Source organism: Clytia hemisphaerica, unplaced genomic scaffold, assembly GCF_902728285.1.
Source record: "Clytia hemisphaerica strain Z4C2 unplaced genomic scaffold, Clytia hemisphaerica genome assembly, whole genome shotgun sequence".
Taxonomy (NCBI): Eukaryota; Metazoa; Cnidaria; class Hydrozoa; order Leptothecata; family Clytiidae; genus Clytia; species Clytia hemisphaerica.
Window position 1 is genome coordinate 1,112,891 of NW_027103704.1, and position 24,076 is coordinate 1,136,966.

Genomic DNA, 24,076 nt, shown 5'->3' on the forward strand with positions numbered 1-24,076 from the left:
AAAAATACAGTCACGTGATCGTTTAAATGGTTATGATTGGCTTTCGCAGCAATAATAAAAAATCTTTTTGTCCAAATTACTAATTAAAAACTGACAATATCACGAACATTAGTTTAATTTAGTTAGAGTGAAAAATTGAAAATCGTATTCGATGACGTCATTTCTAGCCTCGTTCTCATCAGGCAGAACAAAACGTCTTGTTACAAACTTTCTTCCAAAGCCAGTTTCGGATTGGTGGAAAAATCAACACGTATATTAGCACGTCAGACATCAGGCTAAGAAAAACTAGCCCTTGAGTCAACATAAGTTCTAAATTAGTCGGGAATTTGCCTTCCACGGCGTGGTGAAAGAAAAATATAACAGGTGCCACTCGGAACACCAAATAAGTCACAATTAGTAGCGTAGGTAAAAGTAGCCCACTTTTCGGACGACTCTTCGAAGGTCTTTTAACGGGTCTATCGGCATCATGTTCATTCTCTATTCCAGTGGTCTCTTCTTTAGATGTAGAAGGTGGAGGAGATGATAGTTGAATGATTTGTGATTTTCTCGCCCAGTAGATCTTCTTCATGATATATCCGTAAGTGATTGTAGCTGACACAAGGAATACCAAACTCAGTATAGGATACAAGTATAGCGATAGGACGGGGAAAAGAGCTTCTAACCGTTTCCCTTTCACAAAACGTAACACGACAGCAGTCGTTAGAGATAGGATGAAACAGATAAGTATCGCGATTTTCGTTTTGCGTACGTTCCAAAAAGTCGGGTAACGGATATTAACGTAGATTTCCAAAAACCGGTTGATAACGATCAACTGCATAATCAAATCTATGAAAATGATGATTCCAGCATCGGAAATCAAAATAGTATAATACAATACGTCATAATGTGATTCGAATAAATAACGGACCAGAAATGACAATGAGAAAAGACATTCAGATAAGGATAACGACGTTAGAAGCCAGTAATGAAAATAGTCTTTACTTTCGCGACGAACGATTAGGAGTAGGATAAATCCGATGGCGTGAAACAAACATGGTACGATAAACACCAGTCGCGCCCAGTATCGGTCCATATTTTGAAAGTTTTTGAACAATTACTAAGACTAAGAGACAAGATTATTAGACATCATCATCGTCATCATTGCTCGACCGCAGTCGAGACCTAAGGTATTATTAGACAGTGGAGTCTCTATAACTCGAACCTGGACGGGAACACAAATTTGTATATGTTAAAGAAATTTTGAATTAAGAAGTAAGGTTCATAAGGTATTGTTAACTAAAGGGACCATGAAACTTGTTCGAGTTAAAGAGACTTTCCAGTCAAAGAGGCTCCAGTTAAAGAGTTTCCACCTTCCATATAGTAATATAAAGTGTGAGTTTTACTACCAGATCATCCCAAATTCAAGAAAGGCGGGATCTTTACTACCAAAAATATCACTTTTTCTTCCACTCTCCATAAACGAAAAGACGTTTTTACAATTAGTTTGTATCATTACTCAATAGGAACTACCGATAACTGGACGCCAAAAAGCTATTAAACGATGGTCTTTCCAGCCCCGGATAGGGAAGGCGTCACTATATCTCCCCTGGGTTTCTTTTCGAACTCTTAATCACACAGGGTCAAAATAGCTTCACATTAACGTGGGAGGTATCAAGAAATTTTTTTGATTGATAAGATCCGGCTGAAGGTTGAAATATTGGAAACCGTAGCCGAATGCTCTACTTTTTAGGGCTGCAGGTGTCTTTATTATAGTATCCTTAAATTCAGCCTAAAGGAAAAATAGTAGGTTTAAAAAGTTTCAAGCACAATTAGAGATAGAGTTTCACTCCTACATTGTACATTAATTTTCTTCAGTAATGTTTCGGTCTCCAATGGGCTGTTCCATCAACCATACAGGGGGTTGGACGAACCTTTTCAAGTCAAAAAGAAATTATTGAAAATGTGTGGATAACCCCTAGAAAAATGGTAAAATTTGCAAAAATACCCTTGCAAAAATTATTTTCGTACCTTAAAGCGAGGGTGGACGAATTAAAATCAGTCTTTTAACACCTGGAAATTTTAGAATACCTTTTTACCCCCTAGGAAAATGACAAAACACCCCCTGGAAATTTTTCTCAGATTACCCTCTGGAAATGTTCGTCCATCCTATAAAATGGAATGGCCCAATCAATAATTCAAAAAAGTAGAACGCTGAAACGATACATCTTGAAGATGGCTTTTCAACAAACTAATGTGAATGACCTACTTTGCTTTGCCTAGAAATTTGCATTTGAAGTTGGTGCACTGTGGCTTTGAAAGCAATTCTTAAAAAGTTCAGTTTTCCGCATCAGTACTGAAAAATTTGCGCTCGCAAAAACACTTCCTAAACTCGCAAACATACAGAAATACAATAATAATGTTCCCTTGAATACAACTGTTATTCCAAAGCAGACCGTCAAGGAATTATACCCCCCTAAACATTTAAGTCCCCGTGTAACTTATGACATGACATCAGAAAAATTGAAATTTTCTTTTCAAAATTTTGAATATTACCGATACCCTCATTGGGCAAAATTTCATGATCTTTTAAAGTAATACTTTTTTGAGATATTCAAATTTTAAGTTTTAATGTCACCAATTATGACGTCATAAAGCACTTTTTCACTAATTTCTCAAAGAAAAAATTACTTTCATTAACTGGCATTTCTAAAATCTAATACGCTTACCATGTCTAAGGCCCCCAATTTTCTGCACCAAACTTACGTCCTTTTGGACAGGCCATAAGATAGTTAGTTACACGAGTCAAACTTAAAACCATAAAGCTCTAGACATGCGATCTGTAACCCTACAATTAACCTTAGAGAGTATTCGTCGTCAATAGATTTGACGTTGTGAGTCAATTTCTAAAAATAATTCTCCTTTTAGTAAAACCAGGTTCGATCTACTTTCTCAAATTTCACATACAATTTATATTACCTCGCTAAAAAAATCCAATTAAGACCAACCCTATGAATACTGTACATACCTTAAAACCATTTTTCAAGACTCAATTTCAGCCAAAGCATGAACAATTCCAGGCTCAGATTTTAGAAATCGCTAAGAAAAATGCTGAGCCAAAAACTCATAAGAATAATAATATTTAAGCCACGAAAACAAAAGAACAGGCGAGTCTGTGCCAAAAGTTACTGATTTCATCCTATAAAAAAAAGCACGCAGGTAAGATTTTTTCTAGGCTTTTTTATGTAATTCATGATATCGGTGTCATCTACACAGTATATTAAAATATCGCATTTTACATAACAAGCTTACTATAGTAACATCTCTGCATGATCAAGTTCCCATATTATTACCAAGCTAAGATCAAAAGGATTTCCCTTTAACCTGAGTATTCATTCATTTAGCTAAGCAGAACTTTCTTGAGAGAAGTATTTACTTTAGAAAAGTACTGGGTAGATTTTCCAGGTTTTTTGCATTCGTGATATTCATGACGTAATGTTTTCTACGGAAATACCCCGGTTTTTTTCCAACAGTGGCAAATTTAAAGTAGACAAAAGTTGTATTATACTTATTATAAATGAATAGCATGAATTTTCAGTAGAACGGTCAGTATAAAAGTAGACTGTGCAAATATTCGCTACTTAAGAAGTCAAATATAGACCAAATATCCAAATATATCTATCACAAAGTAAAGATTTCGGAATAAAATGTCAAATTTCTCGCATTTTAAAGGTTTCAAAAGGGTTACAAGAGCCCACAATTTTCGAAAACATAGAATATTTGGAAATGTATTGCGGTTAAAACAGTACCTAAAATGAAATGAAAACAATTTTTCAACAGTCAACTTACGTTATCAACCGTTGTAGACATCCCTTGTTTTTATAACATTATACACTACAAACCAAACCCAAAGTTTTGTAAATATCGAAACATAAACCATACACATCCTTTTTATTTAAGAAAGTTGCGGCCATAATTACACCGGACCCTATTTAACAACAAATCTAGTTCTAGATCAAATTTAGTTTCTTTGAGGGTTTCGTTTTCGGTCCGTTCTCGGACCACATATACAAAACGTTTTTTAACCCTGGTACAAAATATTTTCCAAACAACCTGAAGATAATAGATTGAGTGCTAAAACTATGACACTGTTATGTTTACATATACTTATGAGGTAAAATGAAGCTTTTCTATTGGTCGAAAATGGTGTTAATCGGTCACTCTTGAGTACTAGAACAAAGGATCTCAGTTAACACGAAACAAGTTTAAATCTAGCACCTGAAAACAAATGCACCACGGAAAGGGGCCGTCCACAAAGTACGTACACACTAAAAAGTTGAAAATTGAAAATACCCGGAGGGGGTGTTACGCAAGCGTACGCAAATAGCTAAACCCCTTCCTGGCAAGTACGTACTTTTTCATTTACTCCCCCCCCCTCAGCCGAAGAAAATTTCGAATTCAAATCGTTTGGTCCGGACCTTTATTTCTTACATGAAACTCAATGTTTATTAAGAAACATTTTCTTTTCCTTGATGCCTATAAGAAGCGTCGAAGTCGACAAAAAGAACAAGCAAAAAAGGGCTAGGAAAAATTTTTCTCTGCGTAAGTACATTTTCCTTTGACCCCTCCCCTCCCCCTGTACGCAAGCATACGCTTTTGAGAAGACCCCCCTCCCCCTTTAGTGCGTATGTACTATGTGAACGGCCCCAAATGATGCTCAAAAGTTAAAGTTTCACTTTTCCAAGCTAAAACGAAATGTTAGTTTCAATCCGAACAATTTCCAGCCGCCTTGCCTTGGACTCTCAAATTAATTCAAAAAGAATAGCTTTGATTCTTTCCAAAACTTTACGAAATCGTAACACGCGAGCATGATCACAGACAACCCCTTTAATGCTACATAAACGCACGAAGCTATAGCACTAAATTTGCGCTCAGTTGACATTTAATCTAAAGCCCCTAACAGATTAAAAACTTTGTCTAAGGATATCCTTTATATAGATTCACGATGTTTCAGATCACAGTTTAAAAAGGTTGCTAGTTTCACGTGATTTTGTCACCCTTTCATTACCCCTCTACCTTCAATCGTGAAAGACAATTACCAATTACCTACCCTAAAGTTACTGGTTAAAGTGTATTGGAACTTTCGGGTATTTTTCGTTTCCTGAATCTTTGAGCGAGGATGGCTCAAATACTAAAACAATGATTGCACAACACACTGGTGGATTTAAGACAATAGAGCAAATACTTTGGAAACATGCAAAGGACAACGCTCGTTAAAAGACAATATGCAATTACAATTACAAACCTCGCTTCTTCTGATAAGTTCGACGTGGTCTAAAACCACCTACAACCTCAATTATTTGTTTTAGCGAAGTTACCTAGAACTGGCTAAGTACATTTCCGTACTTACCATCCCTGCCCCCCCCCCTCCCCGCCTGCCCCAAGACATTTCTTAACTCCACTGGAAAATTAATCTTACCAATGTTGGTATTAATGTTTTTCAAAGTCATTTTTAATTCAATGGAAGAAATTGCACTCCAAAACCAACCCCGCTGGATTTTTGACCTGATAACAACAGTTAATTTCTACCCCAGCCAATCGGGATTTCGATAGGAATTTTCTCAGCTGTAAAAAAAAGCTTCAACAGGGCTGCGAGACAAGGATGTGATTTCATGAGTATTGATATAAACTTTCAAGCTAATTTTAATCAATTTAGTTATGAAAACCTATACTTGATTAGAGCGTTATTTCCACTAAATTTTCAAACCTTTTAAGGCACGTGTTCCCAGCTTTTTAGAGTCTTTTAACTTTTCACTTCCCCCGGAAACGGCTTCCCATTAAAAACACTATAATGATTCTCCAAATGAGATTTCGTGATATGCTACTCCAAATCATCGTTTTGACCAATGATATGTTCTGTTTTCCATTTAGAAGTTTCAAACGTTAAGATCAATAGAACTTGTCAATAGAAAAACTCTCACTTTTAGACGGTAACGAAGACTTTCACAAAATTGTAATGTAAAAATCCATTTATTAGGATAAATATAATACATAACTTCTGATAAACTTTTGATATAAAAAACCCTACTCACTTCAGCAAAATACAAAGTACAAAAATTTGAGTACAATCAAAACTTTGAGAGGGAAATTTATTAAGGGTTATTCAAAGGAATTTATTATCTCCAAGACCAACGTATAAAACAGCGATTTTTAAAACCAAATTCAAATTTGAAGCTTTCTACAAAATCTTAACCGAAAAATATAAATAAAATATAGAGTTTTTTCGTTTTTTACACACTGGCAAAAAAGGTTTTTGAACGGTTCGCTGAGACAAAGCGTTGTATGTACGTAGATGGCACCCACGTCTTCAAGACATGATTTCAAAAACAATCTTATAAAAGAACATAAATAACTATCCACACGTAAATTTTTCAAAAATTGATAGGAAGCCTTTAAACCTCTTTTGAGTCAACAAATGAATGAAGAAACAAGTCAAGATTATTGTTATTTTGGTATCTTCATACAATTTTTGAAAACGAATGTGAAAAATTTCAGGATGGCGATATTTTCTAGTCTACTTCATTTGACTCTAGCGCAATCAAAAGCATCAAAAAGCAAAGTAAAGTCAGAAGTTTAATTTGCCTTGTTTTCATGCAAAATTCTAACTTTTAATTGGGATGTTTTCAAAATGTAGTGCGAGCGAAACTTCTTCTAAGAATAAACCACTCCCAGCTGGAACACAACGTTGTTTTAACGTTCAAATAACGTTATTTGGACGTTGTGAATGTCACATGGACGTTGTTTTGACGTTGTGTGCCGTCTAGGCTCTTAAACACTTCTAAAATTGAAATACCTAGTAACTTATCTAAGAATGTTCTGATTTACCTTTTCCGAGCGCAATCCAGGAGTGATAACAATATTTAAGTTACACCATTAGTTTAAACTGAAGATATAACTTAAATAGAATCTGCTAATCCAGATGAGGATTTAAAGGTTAACTTTTTATAGAATGAATACTACATATTACTGTGAGTCGGAAATCCACCATGACGTAAAATACGCCATTAACCTTTTCAATTTAGTTGCATGGTATATTTTCAAGAATACTTGGGAAGGTTGGGGGTTTGGGATCTAGGGGTTGTAGGATGACAGAAATGTGAAAACCAGATATCCGTTAAAAGATCGTGAAGGGATTGAGTGTAAATGGAAAAATTCATCATTTGGTCTCTTAAAGAAATTTTATCTACGTAGACATTTTTTAATGACTTTTGCACCCTAAAAAAAATTGTCTGACAGTAATTCAAGATCCAATTAGACTTATGACTGTAGAAAATCTTTTAATAATTACCCTCAAGTGTAAAGGACTTTGTAAATGATAGACATAAACCAATGACTTTGGAGTCTTTAACCTTTCAAAGGCAAGAGAAAATGAGTCCATAAGATTTTCACCGCGCGACACATTTTTCAAATTTACAAAATTTAAATTTTAATTTCAATCTGCCGTTTGTGTAAAATCCGTGCGGGTCACGCGTTCTTGGACGGATGTAGCCCCTTCGAGACTTTGAAATCGATGACATAAACCCACTTTCGACTGTAAAAGTAGCTGAAGCATGGTAAGAGGGCCAGATTCCGATATTCTCCCCTCATTAAAACCGTGGTAATATGTCCTATGGCACCATGATTTACACCCCTTCCCCTTCCCTACGAAAGGTAGAAGACTACAAATATCTTGGTTCTTACATCTCTTCTTCTGAAAAAGACTTTAAAATTCGCAAAGGTTTAGCTTGAAGTGCATGCAATAAGCTGCATAGTATTTGGTCATCTTCCTTAATCGACTCTAGTCTCAAAGTTAAAATTTTCAAGTCAACTATTGAGCCAATTCTTATGTATGGTTCAGAAACCTGGTCCCTTACCAAAAAGTTTGAAAAGCAACAAGACGGTACCTATACCAGACTTCTGAGAAGGGTTAAAAATCTCTCTTGGCGTGACCATCCAACAAAACGCACCATATAGGGTTCCTTGAAACCAATCTCTCTCCTCCTTAAAGCCAAGCGCGTTCAATTTGCTGGTCATTGTTTCCGTGCCTCATCTGAGGTTTTTTCCTCCCTATTGCTTTGGAAACCTAAACGTGTGGCTCAGAGATCGAGAAAACTTGCCTTTCCAGATGTGGTGAGCAGGGATACAGGCCTTGATCTTAGCGACCTGGGCACTGCTATGCGCAACCGCGACTCCTGGCGCCAGCGAGTGGAAGCCATTGTCTCGACTGCGGTCGAGCAATGATGAATGATGATGATGACACCCCCTCCACGTTTGAAATTAAGGTGTGGGCCCTGGTGGGTCCTGGTCCGAGTTGGAGTAACAAGGTTGGAATATTTAATAAGCAAACTCTAGTATCGTCAAAAACAAGACTTCCGTGATTAATAAAACTTAATACCCGAATTCGAAAAATTTCAGGATCAAAAATAATTATTATGGCTTTTCAATATCTAAGAATCCATGAAAAAGGGATTTCAGAAAAACATGTAAAAATAATTATAGTATACTAAGATTTGCAAATTAGAAACGCGGGCCTTAAAATAATAGTGAATTCCGGTGTAGAAAAAATAATTATTTTTCAAAACTAAAATTAGCATTCTTTTTGATTTTCAACAGCTCCTACTACGCTCAGCTTGATACGAAAGCATGTGTAAAAAACTATCAGTTGGTACACATTTTGATACATTTTTCTTGAAGAAAAAAAAGATAAGATTTTAAGAATAATACTTCTTTTGTAAGATTAACTTGAGTGATGTCTTTTCCTGTTCAAAATTGGGGTTGAGAAAATACACCTTCAAGCAAGAAAATTATGGCGGATATGAGGCATAAATTTTTATCTACTATCAACCAAATTCAATTCCCGCCAAATTTTTCAATCATTCTCCTAGCACGGGGTCCACTTAAAGCTTTTTGATAGACTGAATGGCGCTGATTAGTGGCCCGGCGTAATTTGCCAGACTCCATTTTTTGGCTTTGCTTGACGAGGTGGTAGCAAATACATGCCACTAGATCCAGTCCCTTTTTGACAAAAAAAACAGGAAACATGACCGATAGACCAATTTTTTTCAAATTACCCTCCCACCAATACCAAAACTGTTTAAACGACAATTCAAAACATCAAAACAACACCGAGGTTATCCTGAGGTTGCTAGTTGAAGAAGTCATTATTTTTCTGCCACCCATCAAATTAAACCTCAACAAATTGTCCTTTATAGAGAGACTAAATTGGTGGAAAATGACCCTTGTATATATAGTATATATTTCCAAAAAATATACTGCTCCGTTTTCTTGCTCCAAAACTTTCTGAAACCAATATGAACACATCCGATCCGAAAATCATACCGGAGTGAAACAGAACAGAACGGTTTCGCTCCACTATTTTCATCGGAACGGAACTGCTCCGTTTTCTTGCTCCGAAACGTTCCGAAACCAATATGAACACTCTCGATCCGCAACGAAAATCACACTGGAGTGAAACGGAGCAGTGTGAACATGGTCTGACACAACCATCTTAATCGTGGACAAGAGATCCGCTCTGAACTTTTACAATCTGATGTATTATACATGATGTTTTCAGACACAAAAGAAAATAGCTTATTGCATCCAAGTTGAAACATTTAGAGCTTTTTTTTAAGTGAGTGTGGTTACAAATACAATAGCATGTTTTGATTGGCTGATTTTTTAATCGAACGTTTTTTGGAGAGACATTTGGAATTTGAATTCTCAGCCCAAATCAATAATTTCACACACCATCACTACCACAAACATTTAAACGTTCGCATCAATATGAAAGATAAAATCTATATATAGCGAATACCAAAGGTTATAAATGTTTAAACACCTGCACAATGTTAATATACAAAATCATTAAATATTTGGAAAAAATTTCAACAAGGAAAGTCTTCAAGATAAAATAACCTCAGAGCCTAACTCGCATTCTGATAATTTTGATGAGAAAATGTTTGCTCTGAAAAATATTTGTTTTACAAAAGGTTAACACAAAATAAAATCTAGAAAAGCAGCTGAAAATTCTAACATGTTCACTGCAGAACCATTTAGAAATTGATTTTTTTGTTGAAAATTCCATCGAAAGTTTGACTTTCAGAGGCTCACGTGGCCTGTGTTTTGCTTTAAACACCTTCAAATTGCACACCGATCGACGTGATGTTTTTGTATCAAAAGTTAAGTCCCTTTGAACTACTACCGGCATTTTGACCCCTCTAGCAATTAAGAGAAGGATCAATAGTAAATGGAGAATTCTAGGATGAAAGAGTGGCGCCCTCTCCATCTACTTTCGGGTAGATTCTTTGCCACGGAAAGTCATGTGATATGCTTTTCAACCAATAAGATTTAAATATTTCGAGAGTAAAACAAACACTATGGTTTAACTCACTAAAAAGATTTTGTTTAATGATTACACATATTTATCTTTAGTAAGTGTTCTGTTTTCCCGAATTGTGACGTCATGCCGTGGCAAAGAATAACTATCGAAAGATGAGCCTTCGGGTCACCTCCGACTGAAGTCGCAGACTTACTTACTTATGATAAACCAAAAAGAGACTAGGTCCGAATTAATAAATCCATCATACTAGTGTGAACGCGAGGTGTATTAGTACAGCCGTTTAACACCTAATGACCAATCAGAGAGGAGTATCATTTTTCGGTGACGGTAAACGATTAACAAAGAATGAGATAATTCCAAAAAGGTTTTCCAGAGGTTGGAAAGACCTTTGAAGACTTCCTGTATACTAGATTGACATTTTCAGGTCATCGATACATCGGCGTATTGTTCTTGTAATTGGAAATGGCACAGAAAGCGTTAAAAATGGCTTTCAACGAAGAGACTTCTGCTCATCCTCTAACAGAAAAGTTTCCTATAGAATATCTCTAGAGGTCTGCGATTCAAACTACAGGCAGACCAAAAAAAGTCAAAATGGGTTTTAAAAATAAGGCTAAGTAAAAATTCTCGCTTCCAAATCGAAGATAGTCTCTTCCAAATTTGATTTCAAAACACTAAATTTTAAGCATTAAAAAATTTGTGCCTTATAAAAGTCATATCAGTATCAAAAACAGTCAAGTATAAAAACGCAAATACCGGAAAAGTAGTACAAATAGTCATTAGGAGACTGTTCATCTAACGTTCCAGACCATCTAAAAAGAACGACAAATAACTATTAAAAAGCGACAAAAAGAACGACAAACCCTAACTATCAAAGAACGACATATTTTGCCATCCACAACCGCGACCGAAAGTGACTGTACCACCTACAAATTCATTCCTCTTCCTCTATATGTGGTTTAAAAGAACGCAAAATTACGCAGGCGTATAAGTCTCTATTTGGGTGAGCTGGAAACATTAGATGAACTAACTCTTAGTATGACCCAGTATTAATTATAAGAAAATCCAGTTTTGAGTTTCCAACAAGTGTTCATTTCACTAGTCATTTCTGACCAACAAATTTTTCCGAAAGATTAAAAAATTTCCTCCGAAAGAAATCCGCTAAAAATGGTTCAATCAAGTTTGTGCTGACACTTGCATTTTCTTCGCTCTGTTTACTTTCATTTTTCGATGTCTCTTAGACTTTAAATGTATTTCCCAAGCGTCATCCCCTATGATAATACGTCCATTACAATCATCGCAAACGTGTTTTCGATGTTTATCGGTTACCGTAACCTTTTCATCAATGTCCGAAATTGCCATCGGCGCGTGTGTGATAGGTTCATCTTTCATAAAACATTGCGTAATCTCTTTAGCTTTTTTACACACGTGCTCGTCCCAAGCTGCTATGTCAGACGCGTTCAGATTATAAACAGGTAGAGTGTTTACAGCCTGTCTTTTCACTATTCGATTCATAACCCAGCGAACTTGTTTTTTAGAATACTTGATCGTGATTTGTTTCAGTTTATCAAGAGATGCTTGTAACAGTTTTTGTTTCTTAGATTCATCGATACCAGTGTATGTCAGGTATTTGTGAAACTCTTTAAAGCCGATAGCCTGAAAAATGCCTTCCTCATACGATTTCAGTAAAACGTCTTCAGATTTTTCTTGATATTCTTTAACACCGTCTACGCTATTTTCTCCTTTATTAGATTCTGGTAAGACATTGTTTTTTGAATCACCTGTCATACTAGTTTCGCTTTTTCCAGGCTTCGATAATAAGTCACTCTTTGTAGAATTTGTCTGGGTTTCTAACGGTGAATCTTTCTCCGTCAACTCCACATTTGTAGAGCTATCAACGCATGATATTATTTGCAAGTCGGAGTCCGGTTCTTTAGTCTCAACATTCGAATCTTCATTCGCTTTTAAATGTTTTTCATAAAATGTTTTGATTTCGTTTTCAAGTCCCTTTTCAAGCATTTGGTCAACTCGTGTTGATATTCGATCGTTTAAGATTGTTTGGTCAGCTGTTAACCATAGTAGCAAAGTTTTCGGAAACCTTAAAGGACCACCTGATGGTTGACGTGGTGGTTTGAGAGAAGAATATAAATGAGAGTGATAATAGCAAAGCTTCTATTCGTGAATGTTTGTTAGTTGGCGACTGAAAGGTTTGGGAGTCCTCCACAAGTCCTCAAATTTTTGTCAAAAACCGACAAAAACTCGCGCCCGGAACGGATTTCAAGGGTTTTTTCCGCTGTCCGGAAAGATTCCAGACAGGTCCACATGAAGGATGGGCAATGGCTGTTGCCTTTAGTCCTGTAATAATTGCTTTTACTTGATGGGCCGAAATTCGTAAAACCTAACTTCCAAATTTATTAGGCGCCTTAAATTTAGAAAACCCACATTATCAGGCTCTATGCCGGATGAAAACCTTAATACACTGAGCTTCTTATCGCACAGCCAAGCTTTTGAGGTGTGATTAGTCAAAAAATAAACAAAATCAAAATATTTTTTGCAAAGGATTTCACCGATAAGATTTAGCACCAAAAAACACAAGTAGAGAGAGATTTATTGACATCATACTCGAATTAGTTTATAAACCGTAACCCCTATATTCATGACGTAATGTTTTCAACAGCAATATCCGGGTTTTAGCCAGTAGTGGAAAATTTAAACTAGACAAAAACCAGGGTCTTTCCGTAGAAAACATTACGTCATGAATATCATGAATTAGTAGTCCTTATGATAAAAAAAGTTGCGAGAATGCCAATTAGATGTACCACATAACATATCGTATATCGCAGTGATTTACGTTACACAGGAACGATATCACATATTTCAAAAACATAAACATTGTAGACTTACTCAACTTGCTTGAGCCTGGTTGATCTTGTTGTTTTTTCATTAAACTTGAATGCGTTTCCCCGGTTGTGTGGTAAATCTGTTGGAAGGAGAAATCGAAAAACACTTATCAGCCACAGATATGTATGACTGAATCAAAATAATGCTCCATTTTTAAAGCTTTAGGAAGATCACAGTTCGGTGCAGGCAATTTGATCAATCAGAACCTCCTAGTTTCCCGTCATATCAGGTTTTTGTTTTCATTAAACAACATTGTCGAAACCTAACTACCATAGTCCACACAGTAGATAGTTCCAGGCTTTTACACTCGAAACGAAGAAAGATATGACGTAGCCTAGAGCTACCTTAAGTGGATAAATTTTGGCGGGATTAAATTTGGCGAGTTTGGGGAATTTTGCCAAATTTCGCCAAATTAAATCCTCGCCGAAATTTCCAAATTCGGCAATTCGCCAAATTAAATCCCCGCCAAAGTTAAAGGAAAATCATGTTTCTTATCGAGAAATTTTTGTATTTTTAAACAGTATACATTTTAACAAACTATTTTTACCTTTATAACCGATCTTATGTTACACGTATTATTTTTTCTATTCTAAACTTCAACAAAACACCTTAATAAAAACACTTTTTTTGTCTTTCGCCAAATTAAATCCCCGCCAAATTTTACAAAATTGAGCATTCGCCAAATTAAATCCCCGCCAAAAGTCGCATTTCAGTTATTCGCCAAATTAAATCCACACCAAAATCTACCCACTTAAGGTACCATAGCTTGAGAAAGATAGCGTAATTCTATCTAGTGTTTTGTATAAGGGGTCACTCACATATCGATGTTTCAAAAGACTAACTCATTCAGACGCTAATTCCAAGGTCCCCTACCCCCTACCCTTAGCGTCAGTCATTAAAAATCGATGAAATCGTAATTCCTTCCATTCACACACCTTTTACATGAGCAAAATATCGACCTTTTTTGGAAATTTCAAAAATTGATTGGTATGTCTCTGGCAAATCGACACGAAAAAGAGATATGAAACTAAGCGTGGCGAGTAAAGTTAACAAATTAGAAAAATATTAGGTTTATCTGTTAGAAAATTTAGAACTCAATCAGCTCGAATCAGCCCCGAAAACCGAAAATCTTCTAAGGGATTTTCTTAGCGTCACTGCCTCTGACCCCCACCCCCTCGCGTCATTATAACGTTAGTCGTCGTGGGAAAAATTGATATGAAAGTAGCCCCTTAGATAGCCCATAGTGAGGCGGATGGATAAGCGATACAAACCTGCAAACTTCTGGATATTTTTCGTAGATTGTTTGGATGCAATTGATTGGCTCGTTCTGGATCAACCTTCATCAGTTCATCATATAACGCTGTCTCTGCTATAACATCTCTGTTATCAACTGAAAAATATTTTCATTCCGTTAATTCCACTAACCAATATTGCAAGATATGACCATTTTAAATCTTTTGGTTATTGCACAGTTCTCAGGCTGAAATTCTATAGTTTTTTAGCTAAGCCTTTGGCAAAGAAATTGGGACTTTGTTTAGGACCATGGAAGGTATATATAGGTCCATAAAATCTGATTATCACTTCAAACATACCTCTTTGATCGGATTCTTCGTCATCCACCTCATTCTTATCACCGTGTCTTCGTTTTGAACCGGGAAATAAAAATGCTTTTCGATTTCGAAGCTCTACAAATAAAATATGAAGAAGAAGAACAATTAATGTCTCTTACTTTACTCATAGGTACAGGTATCAAAAATTGTAAAAGAAAAGTCCTGCTATCAATGACAAGACTGTATATTAAAGACGAAGCCCTAGAAATAGACTTTTAGTTCTTCCTGCCGCACATCATGTAGGCTGCCCTGTCGATAGCTTTCTACCCGAAGATAGAGAAGGACAATAGACCTTTCTATGTGGATTGATATTTTTAATGGCAGACCATTTGAAAAGCGATGCATTATGTCCTTTTTTTTAAATCTTTGGTATAAACTGTTTGGAGAAGTATCGATTGACGTCAAAATGAGCTTATTAGTAACGCTCAAATTGCAGATGTAGAACGATAAGTTCGGTATACATTCACTCACCAGCTGGATAAGGCTATCACTGTATCTCACTAACATTCTGCCGATTGGTAGTGTGAAGGTTTCGATCACAGACTTTCACCGCATTGGACTGTGTTCGAATCCCAAGCTCTTCCAGGTAGGGTGTTACGAAAATATGGTGATAGACTCTCTACCTTCACTCACATGTTTGGAGCTGTTTTAGTTTGAACCCACGATATTACGCAAGGTAGAGGAAAAGTTTAACTACGGTGTGCAACGATGTGTAATTTTGCGTGTTCGACCCCTAGCCGGGTCATAAAAAAAAAAAATGGCGCTAAATACCCCCCTCTTGTGTGCTCAGCAATTAAAAGTCCAGGGAAAATGGAGAAATCCTGAGAAAAGAGAGCCTTCGGTTCACCCTGGATAGGCAAATCCATGGTCAGGATGAATCATGGTTAATCAGGACTGATTGTGTCCCATAACGGCTACCCGTTGTTTATACGCAAAAACTTTTCCAAACTTTTAGACCAACAGAAATTTGTTATCAGAGCACGGTGGTGCTGATTAACGATGATTCCTTTCGACCTTGGAATGGCCTATAGTATCACTTCGAATATGAGGGGGGGGGGGGGGGGGGGTAAAAAAAAAGGGGCGTTTATTCGAAGTAATACGGCATTACAGTCGCAGACTTTATTATTAGCTCTCTTGTTTTATACCTTAGGTTGAACGCATCCCCCTGATAGTTTTTTATATAGGGGATACGTATCGTCTACAATATTCATGTCTCAACTTAGCCCCGTCTTTTCTTCTTTATTTTCTTGATTATGCTTCATAGCAACACAACAACTTTTTTTCTTTGTTCAATGAATGAAAATTTATAATTATGAAAGCAGCAACGCAATGACTTCATTTTTTGGGGTAACTTTCGGACAGTAATTTCATACACGACACACATCCCCTATATCAAAATAAATTCTGGGGATGCGCACAGTCTTGTTATACCTTTCTTTGGATCCACATCATCCAACCCTCCTTCGATCAAGAAATCCCATAATAATGCTTCAATGAAATAATTTGTCCCTCCAACGATGATAGGAACTTTCTGTCTCTTTACCAGATCTGTGATGACTTTCAATGCTCGTTGCTTGAAATCAATGACGGTGAACTCTTGGGTGGAGTCAAAGATATCAATCATGTGATGGGGTATGCATTGTTTCTCCTCTGGTGTCACTTTGTTTGTGATAATATCAAGACCTTTGTATACCTGAAAGAGAGTGTATAAAATAATATCGAGAGATACGATTCAATTCTAAGGAGAGGTCAGTTAAATTTGCTACCCAAAAAAGAGAGTCCGTCGGTCGGCGAAAAGCCAGCAAAAACTAAAATGCGAAAAAGAAAACAAAAAGACACTAAAAGCTCGAATTCATAGATAAAATTGAACATAGAATTCTCGTAATCTTGGAAAAACGAACAAAATTTGAAAATTTGGCAGTCTGTAAAGCAATGAAAATAAAAATATACTACCAAAATTTTAATTTAATTTTTATTTCGATTTTTGAAATTTCGGGGTCGGTCGGGCCTGTAAAACAACTAATCAAATTGGTCTCGCCTAACATCAAACATGAAACACCTTGGAGCATTTATGAATTCCATTTCGACTAACTTTAGTAATTGATCACCCATTTAAACTTTCGTGGGGTTGTGATTTTTGATCAAACAGATCTGAAACCATATATAAAATCAGCTGAGTTCAAAGTCTCAGAAACAAACTTGAGGGAATTTTTTTTTGCTATACCCGGTATATAATAAAGTTTTTAACCGTGTAGAAAGAATCTTCATTCAAATTTTCAAATCTTTAGAATTCAACAAAGCTTACTTCAACAAGCCACTCAAAATTATCTTTCTAACGAGATATTACTTTTAATTCATATAATTTTTTTCCCTCAAGAGTAAATTTTTAAAATGTGCAGACTACAAGTTTTGGGGAACAGAATTTATTACGTGGGAAAAAAAGGATTTTAAAGGTTACAATCTTCATATGAAAAATGTCATAGCAAACAATAAAGGGTGCTGTTGAAAAGATGAGATACATTAAAGTACTTAAACTAATTTATTAACAACCAATATCTAACTTATACCAACCTGCATAGAATCTGCACTAATAATCTCCCCATCAAACATTTTTGCCAATTCGATGCTTAACTTTGTTTTGCCAACCGCCGTACTACCCAGAATGACAACCAATTTGGTGTCCTTGTAGCACGAGTTCATTGTTGATGACATCATTCTTTTGAAGAAAGGTACAAACATGAACAAACCTACAAACGGTCCAAGAAATGGTGAAGAAAAAGGGGTCTCCGAGAGAAAATCCGAGTTATTGAAATTTAGACGAATTAAAAATTCGAATCGGAGGGAGTGCCTAAAAATTTGCCAAAAACAAAGGGGCTCCAAAAATACTCATAAAAACTGCAATGGCTTCTTTACAGGTACCAAATCAAAAAAAACTTTGATCAAAGATGGCGGCCAAAACTTACAATATTATGTTGATGTTACAATAACACAATGAAATCAATCTTCTTTATCTTTTTCATCCACTTCAATAACTTCTTGATTGCAAGGCATAAGCATACACTAAAAAGCAATAGGAGCAATAGAATTCAGCAGTCCGATTTTCCTGAATGAAATATATATATACCCTGAAAAGATTATACCTTGCGATGTTCCAGAACGCCACTAGAATGTGCCTAGTTTTTGCAAAAAATAATTTTGGTAAATTTTTTAATGATAAAGTCATCTTATTGATTTGTCTTATACAACATAGCAGATTGGGCAAAATTAAAAAAGCCACCTCGCAGAATACCAGCGAACTCCCTCATGGGTGAAATTTTTTTTAATTTGTCAATAGTTTTCTCAAGCAAAGAGTATGCGAAGTAATTCTAGCTTGATAGAAAGTGGTGCAAATCATCAGTTTGCAAAAAAAAAGGAAAAATACATAAGTTGTAGTTTTTTACTGCTGATTTGTTTTTTTTTGCAAACTTCAAAAACTGATTAGGGATATACTACCTGGCATTTTCTGTTTTTCAAATGCGTAAGATTATGTACAGTAATTCAAAAACTAAACGTCAGATACCCAAATGCCCTGAAATTAGCCAATTTTTTTCACTATCTTGTAATGTAAAAGCCTTTTAGATAATCTAAACATTGCAAACAATAGCCTGTGATCCAATAAGCATACAGTACTATGGCATACCGTCAACTGCTCTAACTTGGGACTATCTGACAAAACATGGGACGGCAATTCTGCCACCATTTCACCGAACATTTGATTTGAGTTAATGAAAGGAGTATTAAAAAATACACGATTTCTCTTTCGCACCGAGTAGGCTTTTAAATCGAAATATGAAAAAAATCTGTAGTGGAACACGCGGGAATGTCTGTGCACTCTAAGAGGAACGAAGAAGTATTATTGATAAACTTGGTGGAGTTATCAAAACAAATTTGAGAGATTTAATAGTATGTGAAAATACAGGCCAGATATCAACCAGTCCCATGTTTCAACCAATCGTCCCAAGTTAGAGCAGTTGACAGAAATACTTTGATTGGATTAACTTACGTGAGATTTTTAAATTTTGTGATTGATTTCAAATTTTTGCCATTTTCAGGAAATTAAAACTTGCAAAAAACGCACAAGATTAAATAGACCACAAAATTTTTAAAACTGCATTTTCGGCAGAGGAACCAGTCCAAAGTCTCCATTTGTGGCAAAAAATGGTTATTTCTTAGTTGTTTTAAGGCAAAATTGAATCCATACAAAATTTTTCAAAACTCTGACGCGCGAAATTAAATCCAGAAATATTTTGGGAATTTTTCTGCTCACAGAATTTTTCTCGCAAAATTTACTCCGATTATAAAGTATCAAGTCAAGGTGGTAAAAGCTAATTTTTCAGAAAATGAGCTATCAGAACAGCAACCCCAGCCCTGTGACCCGAAAATTGCATTTTTAGAGTTGCTAAAATTGTGTTTCTTTTTACAAATTGTCAGATTTTATTATGACAAATTGTTTTGAGTAGTTCCCTGCCCCTCTGACATCAGAGAGGGGGAACTTGCATCAGCCTACACCGAGTATTCTCTGAGGACCCTCCTAGCGCTCCGGAAACATCCGGATCAAAAAGTGCCGTTTTTTTTTGCTCTGGAAGATTCTGTAGCACTTCCAGTGTTCCGGCGATTGGTCTGCACCGGACCTCCAGAACGTTCCGGTGCACTTCCTCTAATTGCGCACACGCATATTTAAAAAAAATCAGCCGACTCATGGTAGTTTTGACATTTTGACCAGTGATGCTTTCGAATATAGCTCATGTGACAAATTCAATTTCATTAAAGGTCAGTCCACATGATATCATGTGATTAGATCATGATTGAAAAATTCACTAAGCATGTTTGTTTACATTAACCCATTTTCGTTCTATTTTGTTTAGTACAGTCAAGAACAAGTGCAAATTAGGATACCTGTCACAATCTTTTTGGTCTGGAGATCCATACTCTCTATTCAAACTTACACCACATAAGAAATAATCCCATCAGAAGCTACTCATTGAGAGTATGGTATTTTTGACCCAGTTTGAATTTGTTTACATTTGGTTTGAATTTCGTACCAAGAAAGCCGTTGATAAGGTTAGCCAATCAGGTTCGCGCACTTCCAATGAAAACAATAATATGACGTGATTTCAACAATTGTTTAACAGCCAATAGAATTCTGCGACCAGATTTGGCATCTACAAAAATACCCGGCTACTCTGTTATTTCTATATTATTATTCGTTTTGACTAAATGCTATACTACGAAATCACACAAACAGAGTAGAAGGTAGCCTGGATATCCAGACCGTAAACTATTTCACCGTCTAGTTTTTTATAATCTTGTCTCAGGTTTACGGTCTGGTCGAAGTAACTCGTCTACAGGGATATCTGTCCCTGCATATGCGAGTGTCTCTAATTGGTCAGTACGCGCCCAGTCACTGAGCAGAATTTTCGCGGGGTTTGTGATATTTTTCGATGCGCGCGCATAATTTATGGAAAAAGCTGACCTTGCAAAAAAAGATAAACAAATGAAAATGAAAACGCAGGTTCATTTCTAAAAAAAATGGCTGATGGAAAGGAGCCTTTATGAATGTGGCTGACGTTTGGATATAGTTTAAAGTAGTTTTGAAAGTTTATTGAGTTTGTAAAAGAGGTTTTATGGTAAGTAATTATGTGTGTCTGCCTGGGTTTCCACAGTTTTGAGATTCTGTCAACAAGGGTTTACTCACAGACTGTGTCATTCAAAACTGTATCAGACTTTTTTAGTTGCACCAGACTCTATAATTTTAGAAACTTTGTATGTTGAGGTAAGAGTGTTTTTTTCTAAAATTTTGAGTCTGGATACCCAGGCTAAGTAGAAGGGTCTCCCAGCTACAATCTTATTTGCTTATTATTTGCATCTTGGATGTGGTAAGATGGCGCAGATGTCTCTGGTTGATGAAAAATACAGGTTTTTTGGTTTTTAGTATCCTAATTAGGATGTTGATTGCTATTTTTGATACTTTTTTGTATCCAATTTAAGATACTCTCCTAAGTAGGAGAGATTGTCGAAGGTATCCTAATTTGCGCTTGTTCTTGACTGTAGTATTCCTTTTCGCAGCAAAGTATTACGTTTTTGTCAGGTTGAAGTTTGAGAAATTTATATGGGTATAATGGGGGAAACTGATATTTCCAGAATTTTCTGGGGGGAAAGCAGAAAAAAAGGAGGAAACTAAAAAACTGAAAAGTCATAGGGGGGGGGGGAAGAGGGGGGAGATTTTAAAAAATCAAGAATTTGGTGGGGGGGGGGACAAACCCTGGAGGACACTCTGGTATTTTATTTGACCAACAGTGTAGCTCTAAAACTCTAAAACAGCATCTAATAACATGAAAACCAGAATATGATTCTTCAATCAGAATCAAAACTATAAAGTGCACTTACAAACATCAATTTGTCAGATCTAACAAAATTTATAACGGCACTGTCATCATTGACAATAAAAGAAACAATATTCTGTCAAGAGCCTTGCATAAACATTCCAACAACTTCCATCGAAATGATCTATCACAGCTCAGTCTACCATTTTTAGCGCGGTCCGAGGATTGAGCCGAGAACTCTCGCAGAGCGCCCAAGCTCCCGTGCGGCGCGCACCACAGGGATGAAAAACTTCAATCTGTCAATCTTTTTCTCAAGCGAAGAGTACGCGAAGCGATTCTAGCTTTACGATAGTGCCGCGGATCATCAATGGCTAGTATTCAATTATCATTATCCCTTTTTTTTCATTCCTAGAACTTTTGCAAAAAAAAGGAAAAATAGAAAAGTTGTATTTTTTACTGCTCTATTCACATACTGAATTTGAAAGATCTTCTATGTGGCGTTTTTTTGCAAACTTCAAAAAACTGATTTTTGTCCCGCCTTTGCGGGATTTTGGCTCAAGTGCTTGAGTGCAGGCAGCATAGGGTACAAAGTCCAAATATGCGTTGCCCGTAATTTTTGTATGAAGAGTTAAAGTCTGTTCACGATAAGTGTGCACTCTTTTTTCTTTTACCTATAACTTTTGAAGGAATTCTTCAATCTTTATAAGTTTGGTATCATTGGAAAGATATTAGTAAGTGGAACAATTTGAAATAAAAAAGTCTTTAAAAAAATCCTAAAAACGAAGATGAAAATGAAGAAGAAAAAAATGAAGATCTTGTAGAGAAGTGCTATAACTTTCATTTTCACTGGAGAGATTCTTTGATCTTAGGAGATCATCACTGTGAAGAAATTTCACTAAAATATTTATTCAATATAAAGTTATGATACAAAGTTAATAAGTGATTGACCCAAAAAACACAGAAAACAGCAGAAAACAGCGTTTTTAGACGTCAATCAGCTTATAACTTTGCTTGATATCTTTTGACTGAATGATTATTTTTGAGAAATTTTTTCACAGTGATGATGTTCGATAATCAAGGATTCACTTCAGTGAAAATGATAGCTATAGCACCTTTCTACAAGATCTTCATTTTTTTCTTCTTCATTTTCATCTTCATTTTTAGAATTTGTTTATAGATTTTTTTATTTCAAATTGATCCACTCACTAATATCTTTCCAATGATACCAAATTTATAAAGATTGAAGAATTCCTTCAAAAGTTATAGGTAAATGAAAAAAGAGTGCACACTTATCGTGAATAGACTTTAGGTCTACACTGACCAAAGTCACCATCATCTGGAAAAAAATATCTTTTTGTAACCATGCTTAAACGTTCTTGCTCCGGAAGCACCGGCAAGAGCTCTGGAACTTTCTGGAGAGAAAAATAGTGTTTTTTTTAGCTGCTACGGAAAAACTCTGAAGTTTCCGGAGCGCCAGGAGGGTCCTATTCTCTGGCATCCATAAGTAAATTGAATAAAGCCTAGGATACATAGGGATATGTTAGGAAGCGGTGCACCTTCTCACGCAATGTCAAATCACAAATGTCAAAAAATGTCTTCAACTACTCTCTGCTGACCTGTTCTCACACCCACTCGTTGATAGCTAGAGATCTCAGATTTCTGAAAAACTTTTATATGTAAGATATAATATTATATATAAAAGATACCTGGCAATACCAATCAATACAATAAACAATGAGAACAACAACAGGGAGAATGGGTCCAAAAATAATTAGCAAAACCCAAGCAGGAAAAGGAAGTTTCTTTAACAGCTTTTGGAGAAGAGTTTGTCTATCCTCAACTTCTGACATTACATTATATGTATCCAATCACCAATCCAATTTCAATAAGTAAAAAAACAATTAAATCAAATTAAATCACAAGGCCAGGCTAAAATGTTCCATGTGCATGCTATATATATCTTTCTTTGAGAATCTGGCTCTTGCTACTTTGCCTACCATTTTGGTATAAAGAGCGAATCGCGCGCGAAAAATGTCTACGTTGCTCCACAATATAGTTGAAGAAAACAAAAACGAGTGTTACAATTTCATAATTTCGGTAATCTTATCAAATACCCAATAGGACCAACTAGCCGTATTGTATAAGGGTTGCGAAGCGATCCAGACTCCACCTCAATTCGCATCGCAAGTTGCTAGCAAAATAATAGACACTCTGATTAAACCCCAAAAGAAGAGACAGGGTCTAAGCCTTATAATAACCCAAACACACCACACAAACCTCGGCGGCACAACTCCCGCCACCCTGCGTGACGATCTTTCTTTCATTCTAGTTCTTCTAATGTAGATGGTGCCTTAAAAAATCGAACGATCGAACGATATTCGTCGAACGTTCGAACATTTTTATTCGAATCGTCTGCGTCTGTTCTCGAAATCATCAAAAGTAAACAAAAGCAAAAATCTGTAGAGATGGCTTGTTGTTGGATCTTGGTCAGTTTTGATTTGTTTTCTTGACAAATTCGACAAATTTGATTACCTCCGTTTATCATTGAATATCCACTTGGTTTGGCAAGGTAAGTTTAGTTCACTTAAAAGAGCACTTTTCCCGCCCGCGCGACCAGCAAAAACTTCTTATTTATTGATCTTATTTGATACTTGATGGTTACTTTTTGATCAACTTCAGATTTTAAGTCCGTGTTTCGGCTTCCGGTAATTTTTTTGCTGTTCGCTGCTAGGGTACACCATTTTAAAACGGCATTTTTCGCAGTTCTAGCTACGAAACCGAGAAAATTTTTGTGGCTTTAACCCAAACCCTTTAAGGTCATTTTGATAAAATCATCGGTTTGAAGATGTGAT

General features: G+C 36.0%; 1 protein-coding gene across 2 annotated transcripts; it reads right to left on the reverse strand.

Moving 5' to 3' along the window:
• Nucleotides 1-10,975: 10,975 nt before the first annotated feature.
• On the reverse strand, nt 10,976-23,202 carry LOC136804090 (tRNA dimethylallyltransferase-like). Of its 2 annotated transcripts, none has more exons than XM_067060836.1 (8): nt 22,931-23,202; nt 17,826-17,922; nt 17,434-17,578; nt 16,294-16,555; nt 14,845-14,937; nt 14,524-14,642; nt 13,256-13,331; nt 10,976-12,462 (listed from the first exon to the last, which is right to left on the reverse strand). In XM_067060836.1, exons 3-8 carry the CDS (start codon nt 17,575-17,577, stop codon nt 11,528-11,530), a joined length of 1,629 nt encoding a protein of 542 aa, XP_066916937.1. In that variant the 5' UTR covers nt 17,578; nt 17,826-17,922; nt 22,931-23,202; the 3' UTR covers nt 10,976-11,527. The 2 variants fall into 2 exon arrangements, with proteins under 2 accessions (XP_066916937.1, XP_066916936.1); XM_067060835.1 differs by having other exon boundaries at nt 17,434-17,609; nt 22,931-23,196.
• Nucleotides 23,203-24,076: the final 874 nt, after the last annotated feature.

Coding starts and splice junctions, on each gene's coding strand:
- LOC136804090 (XM_067060835.1), bottom strand. CDS start 17,601: ATGTTTGTACCTTTCTTCAAAAGAATGATGTCATCAACAATGAACTCG. Junction 13,332..14,523: donor AAATATCCAGAAGTTTGCAG/GTTTGTATCGCT, acceptor TCCTTCCAACAG/ATTTACCACACAACCGGGGA. Junction 12,463..13,255: donor ACCAGGCTCAAGCAAGTTGA/GTAAGTCTACAA, acceptor GTCAACCATCAG/GTGGTCCTTTAAGGTTTCCG.